At 42.3% G+C, this 25942-nt stretch overlaps 1 protein-coding gene across 1 annotated transcript in view; it reads left to right on the plus strand.

The window, feature by feature from the left end:
* Window positions 1-25942, plus strand: part of SGIP1 (SH3GL interacting endocytic adaptor 1) — a 277554-nt gene that overhangs the window by 120488 nt on the left and 131124 nt on the right. The window contains exon 4 of the mRNA XM_072649764.1: window positions 23877-23940. Coding sequence (XP_072505865.1) covers window positions 23877-23940 — 64 coding nt within the window. The remainder of the gene's footprint in view (window positions 1-23876; window positions 23941-25942) is intronic.

Consider the following 25942-nt stretch of genomic DNA (forward strand, 5'->3'; position numbering starts at 1 on the left):
CATAACCCACCTTTCTTCCCCACATCTCTGTTTTTATCAAAGGCATCCTTCTAGTCACAGAGCTAACCCATCTCAGCCATTCTCAACATTTCCTCTGACCTTAGCCCCCATGTGCTGGAAACTGCCAAGCGTTTTCAGTTTCTGTCTGTTTCAACAAAATGCCTTATAACTGTCCCCATCTTCCCGCCACAAAACAATCACCCAGTGGCAACCTTATTACCTCTTGTCAGAATGGTTAGAGTAACTCTGGGTGATTTCTTCCTCTCAGCTTCCTCCCCCTTGTCAATTCAACCTCTGCAGGGGCCAAATTGACAGGAAGGGACCAATCATATTCCTCATCTGCTCAGGAGCTCCCTAATGCCTCCAGATTAAAATGTTAACTTCTGCTTGACATTTAAAGCCCCTCACAGTCAGATTCCAACCTATCTTTCTAGACATTTCCCATGATTCCTCTTCACATACTTTCTGTCCTGGCCCAAATGGTCCATTTGTCTTTTTCCTTCTTACTTGCCTTTGCAAATGCTGTGCCTCATGCCTGGAATGCATCCCTCCTCTTCTCTAACTTTTAGGACCCAATCTCCCATCAGGATTCATTTCACATGCCAATTCCTGTTTGTACCTTTTCTAAATCTGAGCTCTCCATACACATTACTTTTCTAGTGTCTTTGTGGATACTTTTTAATTTGCTTTGCTTCTCACTAGTACAATGTAAGCTCCCTATGTACTGTGACTGTTTCTTTTTATTTTTGTATGTCCTAGAGAGAATAAGTGCCTGGAACATTGTAGACATGGAAGAAATACTTGTTGAATTTAAGTGATATGACTATTAAGTGATCGTTGCCAATACGCCTCCACTTGTTTTGGGCTGTGTTCTTGTTATCTTTGTTTTTAAGCCACATTCATTAACTCTTCGGTACCCCATACCCTGTTCAGTTGAACCCCTCTCCTTGAAACAAAGAGAAACAGTCACAACTGGATACTTTAAATTGGTTCAAGTCTTGAGGTCTAGTGCACAATTACGTGTTATAGAGGGATATCTTCACAGGGAGGAACCAGAGTGTGCTATAATTAGATAATACACAGCTGAATCCTCTTGCCAACCCCAGTCTGTTCTTCGAGCCTGGCAGTTGTGTAAAGATAGAAGGCTTTGAAATGCAGTGAGTAATTGGGTGTCTGAGGGTGATTACACAGGTAGGATGGAGAGAGGATACTGAGTGTCATGATTGGGAGCTATTCTCACTAAATGTCTCCTGGGCACAGTTAGCCATGTGTCCAAAAGAAAAGCCCCAGGATGAGCCTGAGAGTTACTGGATGAAAGCCTAGGCCTTTAAGTCAGGTATGTGGAAGTCATTCTGGTGAAACTCACATGACTCTAGATATAAAATGAAGGGAAAAAAGGAAGATAAAAGAAGGAAGATAAAAAGGTAAAAGGAAGGAAGAGAGAGAGAGAAAAAAGAAAGAAAGAAACTAAGAGAAAGTAAGGAGGAGGAAATTACTTCTGAACCCCTTCTATGAACTCCAAGTTAAGAGCTCCTATCTTAGAATATTGTCTGGGACACAGAGATTAAAGAAAGAAAGAAGGAAGGAAGAGTAAGTAAACCAGGGGACTAGAGATCCCAAACCATTGGACCATCCATGCCTCTTCTACATCTTGAAGTCAACCTTCCCAAAGAGTTATCCCTCCCATCTTGAAAAAGTAACATTTAGAGGACCTCCAGAGAAAAAGATTGCATGAGTGCAAGAAAAGGTGCTCTATATGTTTTCAATGATGGAAGGAGTTTCCTACACCAATAAAATCACAGCTCAAGCCCAAAATAGAAGGTTTCAGGCACTGGAGATACAGAAATGCAATGGTCCCTGCTTTCAAGGAGTGTACATTCTCCTGCTGGAAAACAGTGCACTCACAGGCAGTGAAATGCAAAGGAATTTCTGGAAAGAGGAAGTCTCAACCACTACAGGGATCAGGGAGGGCTTCTTATAGGAGGTTCAAAGAAAGCTGGCAATTCCAGGAGGTGGAAAGGGAAGACAAATGAACACAGATGCTGCCATGAGAGAAGTTACAGCTGAGCCACGCTGTCTTCTCTCATCTGTTGGGGAAGGGAGGATCCACTCATTCAGTTTCTCTGTGGACAACTTTTCCTAGAACCATAGTGTTGGGCACTGGAGTCTCCGTATGACAGAGAAATTAGGTTCATGTCCCTGGTGGGGGCAGGGGGAGGTGATGATTGGCCATCACAGTCAAGGGGGAAAACAGCAAGTGTGGAGATGGGAGACATGCACTAGCTCGCAGGAGGCTGTCTCAGGGTCACCTGGAGCATCTGTGCCTGTAGTGACCGGGGACTGGGAATCCCAAGGCTGAGTCAGATTACGGCTTCTCCTTGGGGATTGAGGATGGCCACAGCCTACGTTCTTCCCTACAAAGGATGTGACGATGCCCAGAGAAGGTCTACTGCTTTCCCAAACCTTTTTCCAACCCTATTAATGTTAGCTATATGAGGACATGGGGTTTTTATTCACCTCAGTGATTTAAAAAGACAATGTGGGGAGATTCTAAGGATAAGTTCAGAAACAGGACTAGAACCTTAACTTAACAATGAGTTCAGATTTTAAAATTACTAGTGTTATTATTAGACCTCCTGCTAAATACATTACTATTTCACACACACACACACACACACACACACACACATTTTTGTATTTCAATATGATTGGTTTTGTTTCGGACCCTCAGGGCAGCTAACAGTGGATAGAGCCCCAGGTCTGGAGTCAGAAGACTCATCTTCCTTAGTTCAAATCTGACCTCAGACACTTAAAAGCTGTGTGTCCCTGGACGATTCACTTTGTTTGCCTATTTGTCTTAGTTTCTCATCTGTAAAAATGAGCTTCAGAAGGAAATAGCAAACCACTCCAGGATCTTTACCAAGAAATGGAATCACAAAGAATCCGACATAACTAAAAAATGACACAACTTTTTCTGATCCTGTGCATTTTATTATATGAATTCAAGTATATGATTCTATGAAAGCATTATTAGGCTTCTCCAGACTGACAGGTAAAGGGGTCCAGGGCACAAACAAGCTGGAAAATTTCTGCTCTAAGAGTCTTAGGTGGCAGAATGCATCACTGGAGGGATTTTCCTCCTCTGGGAGTACCTTATACCAATGAAATCACAGATCGCATTGGACCAAAGCACCCAAACCCTACCTCACAATGTAGCATTGAAGCTCAGACCAGATGATATTCACAAAATGCCTTATCAACTTTCAAGCCTCATGAATTGTTGTTATGTAACCTCTTGGTCATGTTTCCGCAAGGTTATAGAAAGGGGAGAACTTCTTTTTTCCCTGGGGAGCTAATCCCCTAACTGTAAAGTATGTTCAACGTCTCTCCATCGGAGCCAGGTCTAGAATACTTGAACTTGAGCATGACCGTGGACTTTTTACAAATGACAGGACAGATCAGGGCAAAAGATGCCAGCCTGGGCTTTGGGGAAGGAGGTGGTGAAAAAGAAATGGCAGGAGAGAGGAGGCTTAGCACTGATTCTGAGGAATTGTTTGAAAAGAAGTAACTGGGTCAGCTCAAGCAGAGTAACAGCAGAGCTTTGTGTCAAAAGCGTAGGGTTATCCTTGGGCCCACAGGGAGGGGATTTATGAAATACACACATTAGGTACCCACTTTTGGAGACCAAAGTTTGGGCAGGGCCTTTTTTGCCTTTTCTATTATCAGGCTGTTAAGGCTTTTTCTACTTTTGAGAAATATTTATTTGTTTCTCATTAGCCCTAGAGATTAGAGACTCACAAGCTAGGCCATCCATTTCATGAACTTAGCAGGAAGCATTTATTTAAATTGTAAGATAAATGTCTACTCCAAATATCTTTACTTCAGTCGGGATACATGTTGGCTTTGAGCAACTTGGAAGATGATGGTCATAATGGAGGGGAGCCAGTGTTGCACATTAGAAAGAATACTAGCTCTGGAGTCAGAGGACCTACGTTCGAAACTCATGTCTGATGCTTTGTGGCCTTGGGCAAGTCATGTTTCTTCCTTGGCCCTCAACCCCTTAATGTATAAAATGAGGAGGTTGGGCTAGGGGGTCTTTCAGTTTCCTTCCAGCTGTAGGGTCATGGCTCTCTGGGCAAATGTTTGAGACTTTTCATTCTAGAGATCCAGGTGTAATTGGCTCTCAGAGCACTTGGGGGTGTTACTACAAAGTAGTACTGTGGTGCAGATAGGTCACACAGAGGTTAGAACATCACACAAGGAGTCAGGAAGACCTGAATTCAAATCTGGCTCTTTAGGAACTCAGCACAATTCCTGGCTCAAAATGTCAGTTATTAACTGAGACAGGCAGTGGTCGAGGGATTTGTTCAGGGTCATGTGAACAATAAGTATCTAAAACAGGTTTTGAATTCAGATCTTTATGACTCCAGGCCCATTGCACCACTTTCGATCCCCCATTTAAGAGTTTGGATAGATATAACAACTGCAATCCAAAAACAAAACCCCAACAACAACCCTTCCTACAAATTAGAGCTATCCAAAACTACCATGGATGACCCCTTTAGGAAGTAGATTCCCCATCACATGAAGTCTTCAAGTGGAGGTTGGATTGTAAGTCACTGAGAATGGGATTCTTACTGAGATCAAGACTGAACTAGAAGGGCTTAGAAGCCCCATCCTCCTCTGAGATTCTGTGGTTCTATGAGGCTGGCAGATGGGGAGCAGACATTTGCAGATCTCTCAATTCATTTCCTCTACATGACCTCAAGAATGTAAGGGTGGCCGCCTCCACGATACAGGTCAGGACCTCCCTCTTTGGTCATCCTGTGACCGCCCTGAACATGATTGATATTGGTGGGGTGTAGGTGGAATTGCGTTAGTTCCCTATAAATGGCTCAAGTATGAGTTTTAATTAAACATGAGATTCTTAGGGAAAGGTCACTTTAGCAATAACACCTTTATAGGTATGTTAATAGACTCTTCAGAGTCTCACATGGATGCCTCAATTGATTTCACTGTACTGGACAGCTATTGTGAATTAGTTGTATGGTTTCTGGGGCCATATTGGTGATGTGAACAGGAGGGCATAGGAAGGATATGAGACCCAAAGGAATTTTAAAATACAAAGCTCTCAGATGAAGATTATTTCTCAAAAGAATATTAATGATTCTCTCTCTTTTTCGCTGTATTGGATTCATGGTCAAGGCCAGGAATGTTGAGCTGTTTTTTTTCAGTGTCCCATGGCCTTGACCTCTCAGTAGCATGTGATACCACCTTTCTCTTTAAGGCTACTCTCTTTATTGGATTTTAAAATGCCATAGTCAGTCAGCTATTGGGCAGGCAAGTCAGCCTGATTGAAACAGCATGGCACTCTGAGGAGAGACAAGAGGTGGCATGTACCATACAAGCCAAATCCATGCCACCTATTTCTCTTGTGAGCCCAATGGTTAAGGTCCAAGAACTTTGGGAATAGTGATGCCTCTTTGATCATCCCAGCCTGGCTCTTATCACACTGTTGATTTCCACAAGAAGTGATCCCTGTGAAAAAGGGGCTTACCTTTCTTACTGCCACCAACACAAACTACAGACTAAGTACCACCGATGCCCAGGAAGTGTCAACATTTTCCCTGGGCCCTCACCAAGACCACCAGCCCTGCTTCCAGTCCAGTGCCCTCAGCCATCATCCAGGGAAGCAATTTCCATAGAGATGTGAACTGGCGACAGGTTTGTGGGTACTGAAGTCACAAGGACCAAATATCCCTCCAAAATCTTCTCACCACCAGAGTCCCTGTTGTTGTCAGATGGTGCAACATCAGAAACTGATATGCTTTCATCAATGGAAATGACACTAAAGGGGAGGCCGGATCTTTTGCTTGGATGCTCCATCCTGAGTCCTATAGGGGCCCTTCTAACTGGCAGTTGAAATATCTGTTGTGTCTCTCTCATTGGAACGTAAGCTACTTGAGAGCAGGGGCTGAGTACAACGAGCAAGGTGCACAGCCCATAATAAGAGCTTGAAAAATGCTTTTTCATTCATTCATGCAGATTCACCCCATTCTCTTTATATCTCTCCAGCATTCTTTCACTGTGAACTTTTCTAACTCCTCTCCCTCTGCTCAGCCCTTTAAGGCTGGTATTTTCCAAGGCTTTGTCCTTGGTCTCCTGCTCTTCTCTCTCTCCATGTCCTCCTTTGGCAGCAGCGTCAGCTGTCACCTCTCTGCAGATGATTCCCCAACTCAGAGCTTCAGCCTGGACCCCACCTTACAAAAGCTGGAAAACCACATTTCAGGCACTCAGTAGTGGGAATTCCTTTCATACATAGGTTGGGATAAAGGACCAGAGGCATTCCTTCCAGCTCTTTTTCAGGTACTATTTCCTACTCAGGTACTAGTGTGGTTTACCATTCCCTTCTCCAGCTCATTTTATAGATGAGGAAACTGAGACAAAGTTAAATGACTTGCCCAGGGTCATATAGCTAGTAAGTGTTTGAGGCTGGGTTTGGGCTCAGGCAGAAGAGTCTTGCTAACTCCAGGTCTCGTGCTCAGTGCATTTTGCTGCCACCAAACATAGTAGACATTTAATAAATGCTGGTTAAACTTAATTATATTGAATCTTCTTTAAATAATTTAAATGACGTTTTAAAGAAAAGCAACATGCCGTGTGGATCAGCGCTGGCCTTTACAAATCTGGTCAGTATCAATCCCCATAGCAGGCTACTTTGCTTTAGAATAGGAACAACAAGAAACAAAAAATCAACTCAAGAAAGCTTGAGAACTGGACTTGCCCAAACTACTGATGGCTTCTCCCAAGTGCACCATCTTGAAGTCGCATGCCAAAGCATATTGTTGTGTTGGGTGGTTGAGTAACTTTTGTGGAATTCCATCCAATCCAACAAGCAGTATTAAGCACCTACTGCATGCAAACCACCAGGCTTAGGTACTGGGGATACCAAGAAAAAATGGAGAACAGTCCCTGCCCCCACGCAGCTTACATTCCAGCCGGGGGAGGGATGGATAGTTGCATAGTTAATATGTGGCTGAAGAAGGAGAAAGCCCTAACTTGGTTATGACAATAACTTCTGGACTGCATTACATTACCTAGATTAGAAATTCAGAGAAAGAACAGATGTGTCCAGAGTCTCAGTCATGTCTGACAGAAATCCAGTGACTCTCGTGATGAGTAGATTTTGCTAAGGCTGCACTGAGGTCAACATATTGCATTATGTGCTTGTCAATTAACTCACTCTATTTTGGATTAATGAGGTCCAATGATTGCTTTTGTTCTTGGAACCAAGAAATAATTCCATTAGATTTGATCTGTCTTTAAATAACCCTTGAGGTGGAGGAAGATACTTAATAGAAAATTCTATTTCTTGAAAAAATAAAACTGATTCCTGCATTCCTGGGGACTCCCTCCTACAGGAGGTCTTCCTGCGTTCCTCCTGTAGTTAAGACCTTTCCATCCTCCAGAAAGTACTTTGTATGTTCCCCGTAGACAATGTGGCATTGTGGTGAGAGAGCTGACCTCATACTGGGGTCTAGTCCTACCACTGACAAATACTAGCAAGGCATTGGCTGAGCAGCGTCCTCCCAGGGGCCTGGTCAACCCTCTAAGACTAGAAGATGTAGAAAAAGAGGTGACCCATAGTGTGAGCGGTGGGAATGTGCTGCACCAATGAAATCTCCATAGGTCTGGTCTCCATCCACACATTCTGTATTTCCTCATGCAGATAAGTATAATGACACATTGTCTCCCCCGTGGGACCTCCGCTCCTTACAGCAGTGACTGTATCTCCAACACCTACCACAGGGCCAGAGGAATGGTGCATAATCAATAAATGCTTACCTCACTGAAATGAGTTGAAGGGTTCTGCACTCCCTTTAGACTCTCAAATTCTGTGATGCTCTGATTGTGACTTAAAAAAAAAAGAGAAACAATTGCTCAGCATCCTTACAACACCAACATTAGCACCAGCAGGGGCTCCAGGGGTATTTATTTAACCCTTCATTCATCAGAGGACAGCATATCCTGAACTGGAAAATTGTCATTTAGAGCCTGGAAGGGCTCTATTTCAAATGAGTTGGTTTTGTGTGCCAAATTTGATATTTACCTGCTAGCAACAGCAAGGCAGACCTGGATTTAAGTTCTGCCTTGTAGCTAGGTGACCCTGTGAAATGAATGGTAGCATTTATACAGCATTTTAAGGTTTTCAAAGTGCTACACAAATATTATCTCATTTGACCCTTGCAACAACCTTGCAAGGTAGGGGCTGTTATCCCCAGATAATTATTATCTGTTATTATTTACAGATTAGTATCTGTTATTATTTAAAGATAAGGAAACTAAGGCAGACAGAGCTGAAGTGGCATGCCCAGGGTCACACAGTTAGAAAGTGTCTGAGGCTGGATTTGAACTCTAGTGCTTCCGACTCTAGGTTCAAGGGTGTATCCACACACCACCTAGATACTTTTTGTGTGTATTTTTCTATTTTAAACTTAAATACAAAATAGGAAAAGAAAAAAGAAACAAATATTAAAATTAAAACAATACAAAATAAGAAAAAAACCATCACCATGTGCACAGCAGAACACATGACACAGGATTCATAATTTCCATTTTAAGAAAGCCCATATAATAAATACTATGCATTGTGTTCAGAGCTGTTCATCTTCTCTTTGCTTCCTTGTAAGTTTTTTTGCTCTCTGCTGTGCACTTTTCTATTCTTTTCCCCCCTTCTTCCCCACCCAAGAAGGCTGCAATTAAGCAAGGATATATTTATAGATATATATAGTGGAGCAGCTAGGTGGTGCAGTGGATAGAGCACCAGTGCAGGAGTCAGGAGGACCTGCGTTCAAATCTCACCTCAGACACTTGACACTCACTAGCTGTGTGACTATGGACAAGTCACTTGCCCCAGTTGCCTCATGCTGGGTCATCTCCAGTCATCCTGAGGAATATCTGGTCACTGGATTCAGATGGCTCTGGAGGAGAAGTGAGGCTGGTGACCTGCACTGCCCTCCCTCACTCAAAACAAAGTCAAGTGCTAAGTTATGTCATTATTTCTCTGATAGCATGGTCTTCTTCAGCAACAGACGAACACACATTTATAGCTACGTATGCATATATACATACATTTATAGATATATACACACAAAGGCCTACATATCCGTACATATACCCGACATATATATATGATTATTCATACATATACTTAGATATCCATAATCATATTCATATATAAGACACAATCATTCATATACATCTATGTACAACCATACTATACTTCTTTATCCTCTGTTTCTCTAAGGGTGGATAAATCTCTTCCTTCAGAGGAAACTCAGAGTTCAGAGGATTGACCTAGCTAAATTCAGAGAGCTTATCGTAATCTGGAAACAAGGTGATGAATGTTTTAGCTGCATCAATTCTTGAGAATTATTTAAAGTTGTAGAGAGTTAACGCTGAGGTGCTACAGGGAAGGGGGTTTTCAGTGTTAATCTTTTGGGAATACTTTAGAGATTCTGCCAGATTCTGGATGGTTCTGTGTTTAAGTGGGTTGGCCTTGCCTTGAGGTTCTTAAGGTGTCTCTCCCACATCACAGGGACAGACCAACCGCTTCACCCTAGCAGCAAACAGTCACAAAGTGGAGAAAATGACCAGTTGGGTATTTTCCTCTGCGTAAACCAACAGCCAGAAACTTCTGCAGTGCCTTTTCTTATTGGTCCAGAGAAATAAATTTCAGCGCAAGAAAACATAAAAGACAGTTTATCTAGCTTCTCGGGGTCTTGGAGAGAAGGGAAGAGAGAAGGGGGGAAAACAAACTACGGTTCATTCAACCATTTTGGTTTATTTCATGAAAGAAAAATCAAAGATACATTCAAGGTGAAAAAATGCATTGAAAACAGCTGGCGCATTAAAGAAAGAGTTCTCCAGACTATTCACAATGCTGCCTTTGTGATTCCAGAAGTCATTATCTCCGTGGAGTAACTGCTGTGTAAATCCTCACTTTTACATCCAAAATGGCTCCTTTGATCAATCTAGTAGCTACATGTCTAAGACTCTCTAAGAATTCAACTCTGAGCTTGTCCCTTTTCCTTCCTGCAAAATCATATTCTCGCTTGTTTCCTTCTTCAGTGAGCCAGTGATCTCATTTGTTTCATTCCTCCTTTAAGCCAGTTAATCATTCCTGCCTGTCCTGTGAAAGTCTAACCCATTTTCTACCATAGATCCTCCCTAGAAGATACACCCAATATTCTAGAAGACTTCCTATAGGAGGGTGTGTGCATTGTTGTTGGAACGGTGAGGGGCCACAGTGTATGGATCACTGGGTCTGAAATCAGGAAGACCTGAGTTCAAACGTGGCCTAAGACATTTACTAGCTGTGTGACCTGGACAAGTCACTTAAATTGTTTTCCTCAGTTTCCCCATCTGTAAATATGTATGCACACATATATACACTCAGTCCCTGCTGACCGTAAATCTACACATACGCACACTATATAAATACATACACATACATATAGACATGTATACATATCACATATACATATGCAATATATCCTCTCATGCATTACATGCATATATAACATGTTTATGTGTGTATACATACGCACATTCACTCGGTTCTTGCTGACTCTAAATCTATACATACACACTGTATATATGTATTTATACATACACACATGCACATAGATGTATTGATATATCACCTGCACACCCATGCATATATTTCATGCCTACCACCTTGTCCATCTGTCATCCCTCATTCTCAGAGGGTGGTATGGGTAGAATGCTAGACTTGGAGTCAGAAAGATCTGAGCTCAATCTATCCCTTGCTTGTGACCCTGGGAGTCAGTTAACCTTTCTCTGCCTCAGTTTCCTCATCTGTGAAATGAGGACAATAATCCCTGGTATCCCTCAATCCCAGAGGTGTTGTGAAGATTAAATGAGATCGTGTATGCAAAGTGTTTTGCGTACTTTAAAGTAGTATTTTTTTTTCAATCATAGCTCATGGACACTCCTTAAGCCACTGGAAATACATGCAGCATCCCTGCCCTCACCACTCACCATTCGGTCACACCTTGGGGTCACTTGTATCTTGCATTGTTCAGAGATTTTGGAACTCCAAGGTTCACGGCCATAGCACATGTCCAGGTGAAAACTGTGCTAAAAGCGTGGTATGTTCCCCTGAGAGAGCATCTTGGGGATCATTAAAATCACTTCATGGTTCCCCAAAGGCAATCCACGCTGTTCTCTCCCTTCCAATCATTTTCCCTCTCTAGTATGTCATGGATACAGCAGCCGCAATAAGCCACTCCCTGAATCTGGGAGCTGGAGGGACCCTCAGTGAGCCAACCATGACCAAGGGCATCCCCATCATACCATGATGCCTAGGGGTCATCCACCCTCTGCTTGAAGGCCTCCAAGGAGTGGGGAGCTCCCAGGTCTCCAGGCTGCCTGTTCTAATAATAGCATCTGACCCAGGTATCACAATAACGAATATTTATATAGCATCTTTAAGTTCGTTAAGCACCTTATATACATGATTTCATTAATCCTAATAAAAACCATAAACATAAACGTAAACCATCAACAAAAATCCTAAAAAAATCCTAACAAAAAACAAGTATTTCTCCTTCATGAAGTCCTGCATGGGCTCCCTAAGATCCCACTTCCCTTACAAAAGGTGGTCACTGGGCTGAGCCTTGGAAGAAACCAAGGATTTCAGGAAATAGAGAGGACAAAGTACAGGCTCAGACTGGGGAGACAACCCCACTCGGAGGCCTGCAGCTGTGGAACAAATGCCCACGCCACCCAAATTCCAGATCTTGAAGTGTGGAATTCCACCTTTTGTTAAATGATAGATAAGACTTTAGTAGGATGAAAACTTCTTGAAGGCAGAGACTGGGTCATTCTTGTCTTTGTATCCCCTGCCCCTCTAGCACTGTGCTGGCGGCACGTAGTAGATGTTTAATAAATTTACGTCAGCTCTAAATTGATAATCCAGTGATCCTAGCTGTTGGACCCATTGCAGATCACTAGAGCCTTAATCTTTGATTTCCTCATCTGCAAAATGGGGATATTGATCCTACATCAATCACAGAATTACTGTAGAGAAGAGCCTTCAAGTTCTATATGAACATGATCAATTTTCCTGAGGCCCCCATCAACATTCTTTATGAATTCCATTGACCTTTCTGACTTCCGGTAACCTCTCTCCCCTCCCCTCCTGTTCCCCCTTCCTCCAGCTGCTGGAAGTGTGTAGCCTCCATAGCAAAACTGGCCCAGGTGTATAGAAGTGTCCAACTGTTCCTAAAAATGATAGGTTCCTTTTCCCCAGAGAGGATCTGAACTCCTCTTTTTTCCTTTTAAATCCCTCACAGCCTCACTTCAATTGACCTTTACTGCTTCTCTGTATGACTCCCTTCCCAAACACAGTGCTCCTGTCAAACTGGTGGTCTTGCTCTTTCTCACACCTCTCATCTCTGCACCTTTGCACTAGCTGGCCCCTATGCCTGGAATGCCATCCCACCTCACCTCCACCCCTTCAAAACCCTGCTCTGGGTATATCTTCTATTCGAAGTCTTTCCTGATCTACCTGACTGATGAGGGCTCTCCTCCCCACCTCAATAATTGCCTGTAATTTATTTTGTATATTCTTTTTAATGCACATATTGTTGTCCAGATAGGATGAAAGCTTCTTGAGAACAAGGACGATCTTTTGTCCCTTTTTGTGTCTCTAGCATTTAGCACAGTGCCCAACACATAACAAGCAGTTCATAAACACTGATGAATTGATTGGCTAAGAAGTGGTTCCCAACAACCTCTCCGGTAATTTGAGCCAGAGGTGGGTGCTCTGGAGAATAGATAATGACTTGGGAGGCAAGGGTAGACCTGACCCCCTGGACCAGATTAGCAACATGGAGAAGATAGTGAAGGATCAGAAGCTCTTCAGAGACCAGCAAGGCCAGGACTTTCATTTGTCAGAAGAGGAAATTGAGGCCCAGAAGGGGAGGGGAATGTGATTTGCCTAAAGTCCCGCAGTCAGTGATGACATAACCGAGGTTTTGTAAGTCAGGTCATAGCACCCTGGGGCTGAAGCTGGAAGGGACATCGGGGCCACCATGTTCAGCTCTTGCATTTGACAGAAGAGCAAACTGAAGCCCACTGAGGGAGATGGTTCCTTCAGGTGAGAAGAGAGAGGTGAGGTTGGAACTGAAATTCTCTGACTCTAGGGGCAGGTTCTGCCCATCAGGCCACACTGTCTTCCTAGGAAATGATGGAAGAAGAGAATTCCTTGGAGCTCCTGCCTTATGAGCTGGTGAGGAGGTGAGCGAGTACAAAGTTACAAAATCCCAGACAAGCAGTGAACGAGAAACAAGCAGGCGTTCTCTAAATGTCACAGTGGATGACGGTGACTGCCAACTGTCATTATAACCCCCGCCTTTCCCCAGGAGGGCTGTTTTTCAGAGAAGATTGATTTTGCATAAAAGATGGCATTTGGGAGGCGAAAATGCCTTCAAGGGAGTGACTCTCAGCTGCCCTGTGATGGCTGGAAGATGATTACATATGACTAGTGGCCTCAGAGCCAGATAACAGATGACTCAGCTCACTCCAGATACTTGACTGACTCATGGGGCGTGGATGAAGGCATAAGCAATTTACATTGGACTGACCCCCATCATTATATTTCTCACTATTCCGTCTAGGGGTTATAAACACAAATGCTGAAATATTGATGACTGCCGAACTTTCAAGTAGTACTTGGGTTGATATAAAAGCCTACATGTATGATAATCAATGATCCCAATAACTCAGCCTTTATTAATGTCCTGCTATGTTCCAGGAGCTATGCTAATCACTGGGGACACGTACAGACCAACTGAGGCACCAACACATAACTTCAGGCTCCCTCAGTATTTCTCCAGCCATTCCTGTTTTGAAATTCAAGATTGGTTCTTATTAGTGAAGAAACCAAAGTTATACTTAGTCCCTCTGGTGATCTGTGATAATAACGGAAGAACAGAAACTCTCCTCAAGGAGCTCTTGCTCTGATATCTGAGAACAAGGATGATGGTGGTCTGGATTTCAGGAGGCAGACACTGGAGATGGAAGAATGGCATTGACCTTTGTCCCATCTAGCAGCCCCCTCTCTTGATTGTCATAGGCTTTTGAGGTGCTTTTCCTTCTAACAAGAGACACTGGAGTTTCATAGTAAGTTTCAGTTTGATTCATGAGCAATCATTTCTCCAGCAGATCCCAGATGCCCCAAGCTCAAGCTACAATAACAGTACCAATCACACTCAGTAAACCAGTCCCTATGTTGTATACATTGGTCATCAGGAGGCTCTGAATGCTCCTGGGGGTAGAAGTCCCTCAAGGTGATTCTTGTAGCATCCTCCTATCATTACTACCTTTGTCGATGAAGACATGCTTATGTGACTATTTTAAAGGCTGACAGTTTCACTTTGTGTGTCACAAGTAGTGACCTTGGAGAGCTACATCTCTGTAGCATTCTTTGACATTTTATTGGGTCTGTAATCTCATCAATGGGGTCAGTCCATCCAGTGATGCAAATCATAACCAACCCATGCCTGCCCATCCCTAGGTGTTTCTTATCTATGTCCTCCATTTGGGATCTACCCAGCCTGCTAGGGACCTTCCGTGAATCTCATGGTCTAGTGAAAAGAGTTCTGGATTTGGAGTCACCTTCAGAGGACTTTGGTTTGAATTCCACTCTGTTTTTACTGTCTGTGTGGCAAGTCATTTTACATCTCTCGACCTCAGTTTCCTTATCTGTAAAATGAGATGGTTGCTCTTGATGGTCCCTTGAAGCTGTAAATTTATGGTTTTATAATTTTATGAAAAGTGAATGTACAATGATGGGACTGATCAATTGTAGGATGTGCAATTTCTGTGGCATGACTCTTCTTTCCAGTGATGTCTCTCCTTAGTGCCTTATTTGCTAATTATGTCTTGTCTGTGTTTTCTGATAAATCCACTATCAAAGTATCAACCCAACTGACTAGAAGCCTTGAGCTTATTGGGGGCCATTCGGTTCAGTAGATATTTATGAAGTATTAAGTGTTCCTTCCCACTCTCCAGGGTTTCAGGTGCTGTGCCTTGTCTCTGAGATACAAAGACAAAAATGAAAGGAGTTCTTGCCCTCTCAGCACTTATATTTTGCTAAGACCAGGAATTGTTGTTTTGGTCAGCTGTTTTTCAGCCATGTCTGACTCTTTATGACCCCATTTGGGGTTTTCTTGACAGAGATACTGGAGTGGTTTGCCATTTCCTTCTCCAACTCATTTTACAGATGAGAAAACTAAGCCAAACAGGATTAGATGAATTGCCCAGGATTAGATGAATTGCCCAGCTAGTAAGTGTCTGAGGCTGAATTTGAACTCAGGAAGATGAGTCTTCCTGACTCTTCCTGACTCCAAGCCCGGCACTCTGTGCACTATGGTGCCACCTAACTGTTACCTCTTCTCTCCTTCAGGATGCCTTGCTGCTCCAGTTAGGCTGGCTTACTAGTCCTTTCGGTGGCAATGGACCCTTTCAGCTATTTCTCATTCTCACTAGAGGACAACTTCACTTCCATGTCTGGTCATATATGTTCTCATCAGCATCACTTATGCTCCTCCTTGCACACAAGTAATCTTTGCTAATAATAATGACAGCTAACATTTATATGGCACTTTAATATTTTATCAGCGTGGTAATATTATCATCCCCATTTTCCAGTGAAGAAACTATGGCAGACAGAGGTTAGGTGACTTGCCCAGGGTCTGGGGCCAGATTGGAACTCAGGTCTTCCTGACTCAAGGTCCAGCATTCCACCTGTTGTGTTGCTTCACTAGTTAATGGCCACAACTGCCATCCTTTCTTTGCCCACTCAGGTCCTCTATCCTTCACATTCTGCTGAGATGATCACATCCCAGGATTTGTAAACAGATTGCATTACTAAGAGAAGATCCATGTTCAATGGAGAACCTCTATTATTGTCGGCAGTTACACAGTTTCTCTCACGTATCATTCATGCTCATTTCCACATGCCTCTTTCTGTATCCAGTTCATTATCCATCTGCAGTCCCTGTCCAACTCAGCCATATCGATGGATCGCTCCCCCTGCTAGGCATCCAACTGCTGTTGTAATCTGGGCAATGGGCATTTTTACTCATTTCATTTTCCTGTTGAGGATTGTTGGACCAATGGTAAACACTAATGAAGATTTCAGATGCGTTCTGTTGACTGTAGTCTTCTGATGGGGCCTATCATGCTATCCCATTATTGCCATAAATTCAGGCTTGGCTCTTCAGCAGTACAATGGAAACCAGGCAGTCAGAGTTAGTAAGCATGATGAATTGAAAGTTGGCCCATTCTTCTGCAGGTGTGATGAGTGGGAAGCAATGAGAATAATCAACTCATAAAATCTTAGAGAGGAGAAAAGGACCTGAGAGATCTTTTGGTCTAATGTCCTCATCTTACAGACTTTTGGCATGTGTGTATGTGTGTGAGCACATGCTCACATGTGTGTGCATGCATGTGTGTGAATCTGTGTGTATCATCTTAGGACTAGTCTAGCTTTATCACCAGAAGAGTGGTGCCTACCAGGTGATTTTTTTAAACCACAGCATCTTATGAAATAGGACTAAGAATACAGATGGCTCCCAGTTCTAAGTGGCTTTTCCCATTTCTGTTTTAATCATTAAGCAAGTATTTGAGAGATTTACTGTCTATCAGATACTGTGTGAAATGCTAGGGATAGAAATACAAAGAAAAAAACAGTGGATGTTGGTGAAAAGGTGTAAACAAGTCATTACATTGTCAATCAATACAAATTAAATGCCAATCTCTGTGGATCTCACTATTCGTCTCAATACACCAACCAATGAAGTGACGCTTTACAGGAGACTATTGAACCACATCTCTTGTCATTAGAGATAGCTTTGAGTATTTGGAGAGCTGGAACATGGAAGAAATAGGAAGCTTGTTTTTCAAGACCCCTAGAACCAGGAACCATGGGAGGAAGTCTCAGATAGCTAGATTCCTGCTTGATTTCAGAAAAACTTCCTAACAATGAGAGTCATCCCAGTGTGGAATGGGCTGTCTAACTAGGTTGTAGGCTCTCCCTACAGGATATGTGCAAGCAGAGGCTGGGCAGTCACTCATCAGGTGTATGTTATAGGAGGGATTTCTTTAGCATATAGTTTGGTCATTGGGGTCCCTTGCAACTCTCATTGTCTGTGATTCTACTGAATTCTTAACAGAAACAAAATGGGAAGATTTTAAAAGATGACAGCGAAATCAAAGGAGAGCTCATAGAAAGCCCTGCTTAGAAGAGGAGGAAAAGAAGTTGTTTTTTTCTGAGCATCCAAGAGAAGTAAGAAGCATCCCTTAGCAGGACGCTTGTCCATCTCTCCAGAGAGAGATTTCAGTAAACACAGAGATGTGGAGACCACTTGGAAAGTAAAGGAATTTCTCCACCAACCCCCATCAGAGAGGATGGAGATGTCACTCATTCTAGGGAGATGTTGGGAAAATTCTCCAAAAATCATCAAGGACTTTGATGAGAAGTGACCTAATGTAGTGGATGGGGGGCTGGCCTGAGAGCCCAAGTCTTGTCTGGGATAGAGACTAACTATATGATCCTGAATGGATTACTTAACCCCTCAGCCCTCCAGAAATCTCTCTAAGACTAAAATTACCCATCTGGGTCAGAGAAGGGAACTTCCACACCAGAAATTTCCCACATTAATGAACACTCAGTCCAGACTGCTCCACAGATCCTTCTGCTCTCACCCAACCCCCACATACTCAAAAATATACTTTAATCAGAAGTGACTTGAATGTGAAAGTGGTCGCAGAAGAGGCCAATTAAACTATTTCATGGCCTCAGTTTCTCCATATGTTAAATGAAGGGATTGCACTAAAAGATTTGTGAGATGTTTCTGGACCAAGCAGAAAACAATGCCAGTCATAATCTTTTTTTCTTTTTTTTTTCTAAAGTAGCAACTTCCCCAGAATATTAACTCATTACACTGAGGCCAGGTCTTTTTAACTCCATAGGTATAGTCTTAAAAAAGAAATCTTTGTAACTATCCAGGAAAGCCCACTAAGTAAGCCTTGCTTTTGTTGTCTGTTTAGTCACTGAGCTACAAGACAGTGATCAGCTATGAAACTGTCACTGACCTGAAGCCCTCCATGCTCCCTGAAGCAGAGCTACAATTAGGAAGAGGAAAAAAGGACTGTTCTCTCTGGCAGCCTAGAGGCAGGACCCTGGCTGCTGGGTGGACGGTGACCAAGACCCAGAGGAAAGAAATAACTTGGTTTCAAAGATACCCTATCAATTCAAAGACATCTTGCATAGGCTAGAAGAGCCCAAAGGAACCCAGAGGAGTTTTGATGTAGCCATAGCCACACAGCTAGTCAAAGTTAGAAGTTAACAGTGGGACAATGACTGTTGGCCAAAAACTATTGGATTCCAGGTCAGAAAGCCTCAGTTCTGAGCTCAGCATTAAAATGTACCTCCCTCCTCCTGGGCTTTGGGCTCCTAATCTAATAAAATGAAGAGGTTGAGCTGCATGATTTCAAAGGTCTTTTTTAAATTTATTTTTATTTTTCATCATTCATTTCCACAAGATTTTGAGTTCCAAATTTTCTTACCATCTCTCCCCTCCCCCTATCCCAAGACACCATGCATTCTGATTACCCCTTCCTCCAATCTACCATCACACCCCTCCCTTCCCTATTCCCATCTTCTCTCTTTTCTTGTAGGGTAAGATAGATTTCTATACCCCATTACCTGTATTTCTTATTTCCCAGTTGCATGCAAAAACAGTTTTTAACATTTGTTTTTAAAATTTTCAGTTCCAACTTCTCTCACTTCCTCCCTCCACACCCATTCCTAAAAGCAAGCAATTAAATATAGATTATACATTTATAGTTATGCAAAAGACTTCCATAAAAGTCATATTGTGAAAGACTAACTATATTAAGACTAACTGCCTCCCAATTATTCTATTCTCTCTTTTGAACTTGTCCCTCCCTAAAAGTGCTTACTTCTAATTACCTCCTCCTCCCATTTGCCCTCCTTTCTATAATCCCCCCATACCCCACTTCTCCCCTTCTCCCCTACTTTCCTGTAGTGTAAGATAGATTTTCACACCAAATTGAGTGTACGTTATTCCCTCCTTAAGCCAAATGTGATGAAAGTAAGCTTCACTTTTTCCCCTCTTGCTTCCTCCCTTTTCCCCTCCATTGAAAAAGTTTTTTCTTGCCTCTTTTATGCGTGATGATTTGCCCCATTTCATTTCTCCCTTTCTACTCCCAATATATTTCTCTCTCACCTCTTAATTTTATTTTTTAGATATCATCCCTTCTTATTCAACTCACCCAGTACCCTCTGTCTATATCTATATCTATATCTATATCTATCTATCTATCTATCTATCTATCTATCTATCTATCTGTATCTATATCTATATCTATATCTATAGATATACAATCCCTCCAATTACCTAAATGCTGAGAAGTCTCAAGAGTTACAAATATTATATTTCCATATAGGAATGCAAACAGTTCAACTTTAGTAAGTCCCTTATGATTTTTCTTTCCTGTTTACCTTTTCATGCTTCTCTTGATTCTTGTGTTTGAAAGTCAGATTTTCTATTCAACTCTGGTCTTTTCATCAAGAATGTTTGAAAGTCCTCTATTTCATTGAATGACCATTTTCCCCCTGAAGTATTATATTCAGTTTTGCTGGACAGGTGATTCTTGGTTTTAATCCTAATTCCTTTGACTTCTGGAATATCATATTCCACACCCTTCGATCCCTTAATGTAGAAGCTGGTAGATCTTACGTTATCCTGATTGCATTTCCACAATACTTGAATTGTTTCTTTCTAGATGCTTGCAATATTTTCTCCATGACCTGGGAACTCTGGAATTTGTCTACAATATTCCTAGGATTTTTTTTTACTTTATTTCAGGAGGTGATTGGTGAATTCTTTCAATATTTATTTGGCCCCCTGGTTCTAGAATTTCAGGGCAGTTTTCCTTGATAATTTCATGAAAGATGATGTCTAGGCTCTTTTTTGATCATGACTTTCAGATAGTCCCATAATTATTAAATTGTCTCCCCTGGATCTATTGCCCAGGTCAGTTGCTTTTCCAATGAGATATTTCACATTGTCTGCTATTTTTTCATTCCTTTGGTTTTGTTTTATAATTTCTTGATTTTTCATAAAGTCATTAGCTTCCATCTGTTCCATTCTAATCTTTAAGGAATAATTTTCTTCAGTGAGCTTTTGGATCTCCTTTTCCATCTGGCCAGCTTTGCTTTTTCGGGCATTCTTCTCCTCATTGGCTTTTTGGATCTCTTTTGCCATTTGGGTTAGTCTATTTTTTAAAGTGCTTTTTCTTCAGCATTTTTGGGGTCTCCTTTAGCAAGCAGTTGACTCATTTTTCATGATTTTCTTGTATCATTCTCATTTCTCTTCCCAATTTTTGCTCTACTTCTCTTACTTGATTTTCAAAATCCTTTTTGAGCTCTTTCATGGCCTGAGACCAATTCGTATTTTTCTTGGAGGCTTTGGACGGAGGAGCTTTGACTTTCTTTTCTTCTGTTTGCATGTTTTGGTCTTCCTTGTCACCAAAGTAAGATTCTATAGTCTGATTTTTTCCTGGTTTTTGCTCCTTTTCCCATCTATTTACTTGACTTTTGAGCTCTCTATCAAGGTAGTTCTCTGCTTTCAGTGAGGGTGGGGGAAGTGTACTGTCAGTCACTCAATCCCCTCCACAATATGAGGGCCTAGAGCTCCAGAAACAGTGGCTGCAACTGCCCCTGCTGCTGCTGTGGCTGCAGCAGGTTCCTCCACCCTGCCACCCTTAGCCGCCCTGGGGCTGGGGCTGGACCACTCCACTCTCCTGCACTGGTCTGACAGGTTTTTTCACTTACCTTCCAATTTGTCCTCAGCATTTTGGGGTCATGAAGTCTGGAAACATGTGTGAGAGATGCAGTCTCCCCAAGGCCCGCTCAGGTTCCTTTTGTGCACTTGTGGCCCACACTGGACTGCACTCTGCTCCCAGTGTGGTGCAATAAACACTTCCCAGCCACCTTCTAGGCTGTCTTGGGCTGGAGATTTGCTTTGCTCCATCATTCTGTGGGTTCTACAGCTCCAGAATTGGTTTAGAGCCATTTTTTACAGGTATTCAGCTGGGCTTGGTGGGGACACTGTAGAAAGTCCATGCTGTTACTCTGCCATCTTGGCTCTGCCCCTAAAAGATCTTTTTTAAGGACCATCCAAGTCTGGTGAGGCTTTCTGGGACCATGGTGCTGGGCTTATCAGATGAAGTTCATTATCAGAATTGCTATTTTGTTTTGGTTTAGTCAATATTTAGTAAGAAATTTGAATAAAATATATTATCTACATACATCTGTACATATTTTATCATCCTATTCTATTGTAAGTTTCATGAAACCAGAGACTGCTTCTCCAAACCTTGAATCAGCCCTCCCAGTGCCCCCAGGGAGTTGGGAAGCCCAGTGGAGCAGGCTGGAGGAACCTTTATACCCACCCTAGCCTGCCCCCTGCCTGGATATCCCCTGCTCCTGGACAAGTAATACCTGATATCACCCTATGTTTTTTCTCCTGGTTGGAGGCTAGCCTTCAATTATCTCTCCATGGGAAGGAAGCCCAGAGTGGCCCCTCTGTCTCTCTGCTCTTACCCTGAGGCCCGCCTTCCCAAAGATTATGTATCCATGACCTTTCATCCTCTTACCAGTCCTTGGCCCACTCCCTTTGCAGGATGGACATAGTTGCTCTCAGAGTTTTGATGAGCAGGGAGGAACCAGCTTTAATCCTTCCAGTGAAATGGATGACCGCTAGTCCTTATATGTGCTTTATGACTGCCCCCCAAGGGCTCCCTAAACTTGCCTTCTGCCCTGATATTGATCTCTCTTATTTGTTGTCCCAAATTAGAATGTAATTATCTTGAAAGCTATAGAACTATCTCACTTTTCTATCTGTGTCTCTAGCCAAGTACAGTGCTTGGACCATAGAAAGCATCCATCCATCCATTCATCTATTCATTCATTCACTATTGACTCACTAGACTTGGAGATTGACCTCCTAAATCCATCCCTAGGTAGATATTTGAAATTGGCAGGATATGCCAGGGCTTGGTTTCCCCTGGAATAGCCTTTGCTTATCTAGGGTCACCCTCAGGTCCTGATGAGTTATTGAAAGAAGACTTCAGTGGGGAATAGTTTTATGGGAAGAAAACTAGAGGCAATCCAAGGTCCTAGATTTGGAGCTAGAAAGGACCTCAGTGTCATTTCCTCCAAATTTCTCATTTTGTCGATGAGAAACAGGAACCCCAGAGAGAAACAGTCATTTGCCTGATATTGATCACATTGCTAATGAATGCCAAAAGCTGGACTAGAACCCAAGACCTGAGACTCCAAATCTCAAACCTTGCCAACATACCAAGCAGCCTCTGTGTGTTTGTATGTACACCTAAGTATTTTTTTTATAAAGATCAAATCAGAAGCATCCCAGCCCCATATACTGAGGAGGGGGCTTTTTGTTTGAACAGAAACTGTTTTTGAATATTAAGCTAGTTTGAATATTTTACTACTCAAAGTTGTTTGTGATAGTGACCTCAAAGAATGTGGTTTAACAAATGGTGGCATTTCCTTCCATTACTAATGAGGTAGAGCTCAGTGTGGGATCTGCAAGCTGTGATTACTCCTTCCAAAATACTTCTTGGTTTCTGTCTCCTCCCCCACCCCCAGTCCCTGGAGAGTTTTTACCATTTTCTCTCTACCTGAGCATTCTCCAGTTAATACAGTATGGAGGACAAAGGAGACCATGAACTGTGAGTAAAACCAAAGAGGATTATGTTGTCACCTCCAGGGTCTCCCTGCTGTCCTGTGCCCTCATGGATCCAACAGCAGCACTCCTCACGGCAGAGAAAGCCTTTCTCAGTCTGTCTTTCCAGTCTGATGACTTCCTGCCCCCTTGATTACTCTGGAGGGCAATTGATGTGCTTTGTTAATGTTCCCTTGTCTCAAGCTCTCTGTCTTTACCTTGGCCCTCTGACCCTCACGTATGAAGTATCCTTCCTCTTCCTGATCTCTCTCCCTTGGAATCCCTGGCTTGCACAGTTCAGGCACCAACTCCTACGTGAAGCTAAAGGTCTCTTTAGTTTCCCTATTATTAATAATGCCCCAATATTGAGAGAATACCCTTCTTCAAATCACCCCAAAACCCAAGCAGACCTATGGGGTAAGCCAGGCCTTGATTTTCCCATTAACAATTCTTTAAATGACTTACAGAGCACTTCAGGATTCTTTCCTTGGAAAACATCTACATCAAACATCTATTAAGTACCTACTATGTGCCAGGTACCATACTAGGCACTGGGCATACACAGATGAAAATGAAATAGCTTTTACCTATAAGGAATTTAAATTCTATTGGGGAAAAGACGCATGTGTGTGTCTATATGTGTGTATACATATGGATATATATATCCATATGCATACATAATATACACATATGTATGTATGTATGTGTGTAAAAATATATACATGTGTGTAAAAATATATACACACATACCTAACCTACATGTCTTATCCCCAGTAGAATGTAAATTTCTTATGGGCCAGACTGTTTAATTTTCATCTGTGTATTCCCAGTGCCTAGCATGGTACCTGGCACACAGTAGGTATTTAGTAGATGTTTGGTGATTGACCTATCTTAATTAAACCATGCCTGTTCCTCAAGTTTCTAAGATTACAGAATGCATCACACCTGAAAAAACGAATGTGATAAGTGGATTATTGATCTATCTTTTCTCTTATTTTTATACAGGATTGAAAAAACGTACAAGGAAGGCCTTTGGAATACGAAAGAAAGAAAAGGATACTGATTCCACGTATGTACCTCGAATGGGGGTGTTGGAAATGCTGGCCTCCCAAAAATTTCCATCTCAGTAGACAGTTGGATGACTTCTTTATCAATACAGAGTCATGACTTCTTTGAAAAGATGACCCCCAGCCAGGTTTTCTAGGATTGATATCTTATTAAGAGTAGCCTCTGTTTGCATCGGTCTGTCATAGTTATTAATAAGTGATGGTTCTTGTACAAAAGTGACAAATGGTTGGGTTCCTCATGACCCCATGATGCTCAGGAGAGTCAGCATGGAGTCAGGAAGAGAGATCTGGCCTCAGGTTCAGAAAGTTGTCCTGGATTCAAACTGCACTTTTGATCTCTCTATAACTCTAGGCAAGAGGCTTTCTCTTTTGTTGCAAGTCATTTCTCTGCATAAGTAGCAGAGCAGAAAGTGATGTACCCTGGTGGAGGGAGATGCCTCCCTGGGAGTTCTCTAAGTAGGAGAAATCATAAGTAGAGGAAAAAATTAAAGGAAAAAAATCTCCATGATACTCCTACTGTTTCTCTCTTCCTCAGAATGTGTTAATGAACCATCCCAATATCCCTAGGAGGGAAGGCAGGCAGATAGGATTATCACTCCATACCTTCATTTCAGCCTCCTGGTAGCTCATTTTGTAAGTGATCAGGAAACTGTGGGATCATATTCCCTGGAAGGTTTCCATAATGGGATGAGCAGTCTTTTGTCCAGCTAGTTAGATCACAATTCTAGATGAAGCCAGGAGAATGGACTAGATGACTTCTGGTGGTCCCTCCAGCCCAGCTTATTCCTGACTGTCTCCCACACTTGCCATTGTTAAGAGAAACCACTAACAATGATGACAATAACAATAAATCAGAATTAGGAAGAAAATGGTAAGCACAAATGAGGCATCTGGGTTCTACTAAATAGGCGTGTGTCCATTTAATGTAGGAAACAAATGTGTGAGTGCTTCAAGAAACTTGCTGGGAGCCAATCATGGAAACCCTCAGGGATCACATTCTGCAAGGAGCTCTCAATGAGTTTGTGATTTAATGACTCACACTAATTACATGGCTTCTTAGAACAGAGCCAGACCTAGAGCTGGGGGAATGAGGCTTTGCTCCAGGGTACCAGCGTCCGAGGGGCAAGCTTCCTCTCTGCTGTTGACCTCCAAGCTGATGTCTACATTTTCAAGCCCCTCTGTGCCACCCTGCCTCTTACATTATTACTTCCCCTGCTCTCTCCTCTTTCTAGCCCACCATCCCCAGTATCCTGGAGTCTTGACATCCCTTTCTCAGGCTCTGTCATCCTCCACTACCTTCTCCACTTTTCTGCCACCTCCAACTCCTCCTAGAATTTGGGGTGAAGGGGTACTTGAAACAGAGCACACTCTATGATGCCACTGCTTACCATTCTGTAGTGGAACCTTCTCAGAGTGCTATCTAGTCAGTGGTTCTGAGAGGATATCCAAGGGGAAAAAGTTAAATCTTTTTTTGTCATAGGTGGAAATAAAATGAAATTAGTAAGAGTAGATAAAATAATAACACTAACAAAAATATTAATAGCTAAAATTTACATAACATTAAAGTTTTTAAATCATTTTACATACACTAGCTCATTTGATTCTCACAACCCTGGGAAGTCAATGTGGTTATTAGTCTCATTTTACAGTTAATGAAACTGAGGAAAACAGAGATTAAGTGACTTGCCCAGGGTCACACAGCTAGCAAGTGTTTCAATGCAAATTTGAATTCAGGTTTTCTTGAATTCATGCCCAGTGCTCTGTCCACTGTACTACCAGATGCCCCTAAATACTACCAGATGCCTAAATAACCTTCATTGTTTCTCCATTGCCCAAAGTTTGGATTCTTCCTAGTCTAGCATTCAAGGTTGTCCAGAATCTACCTCTAATCTTCTTTTTCATCCTTACACACAAGTTATATGATTAGTAGAATTATATGAATATATATATATACATATACATAACACATATATCAGCTAGACTGATCTATTTGTCAGTACTTAG

The sequence above is a fragment of the Notamacropus eugenii genome, chromosome 2 (genome assembly GCF_028372415.1).
Source record: "Notamacropus eugenii isolate mMacEug1 chromosome 2, mMacEug1.pri_v2, whole genome shotgun sequence".
NCBI lineage: Eukaryota > Metazoa > Chordata > Mammalia > Diprotodontia > Macropodidae > Notamacropus > Notamacropus eugenii.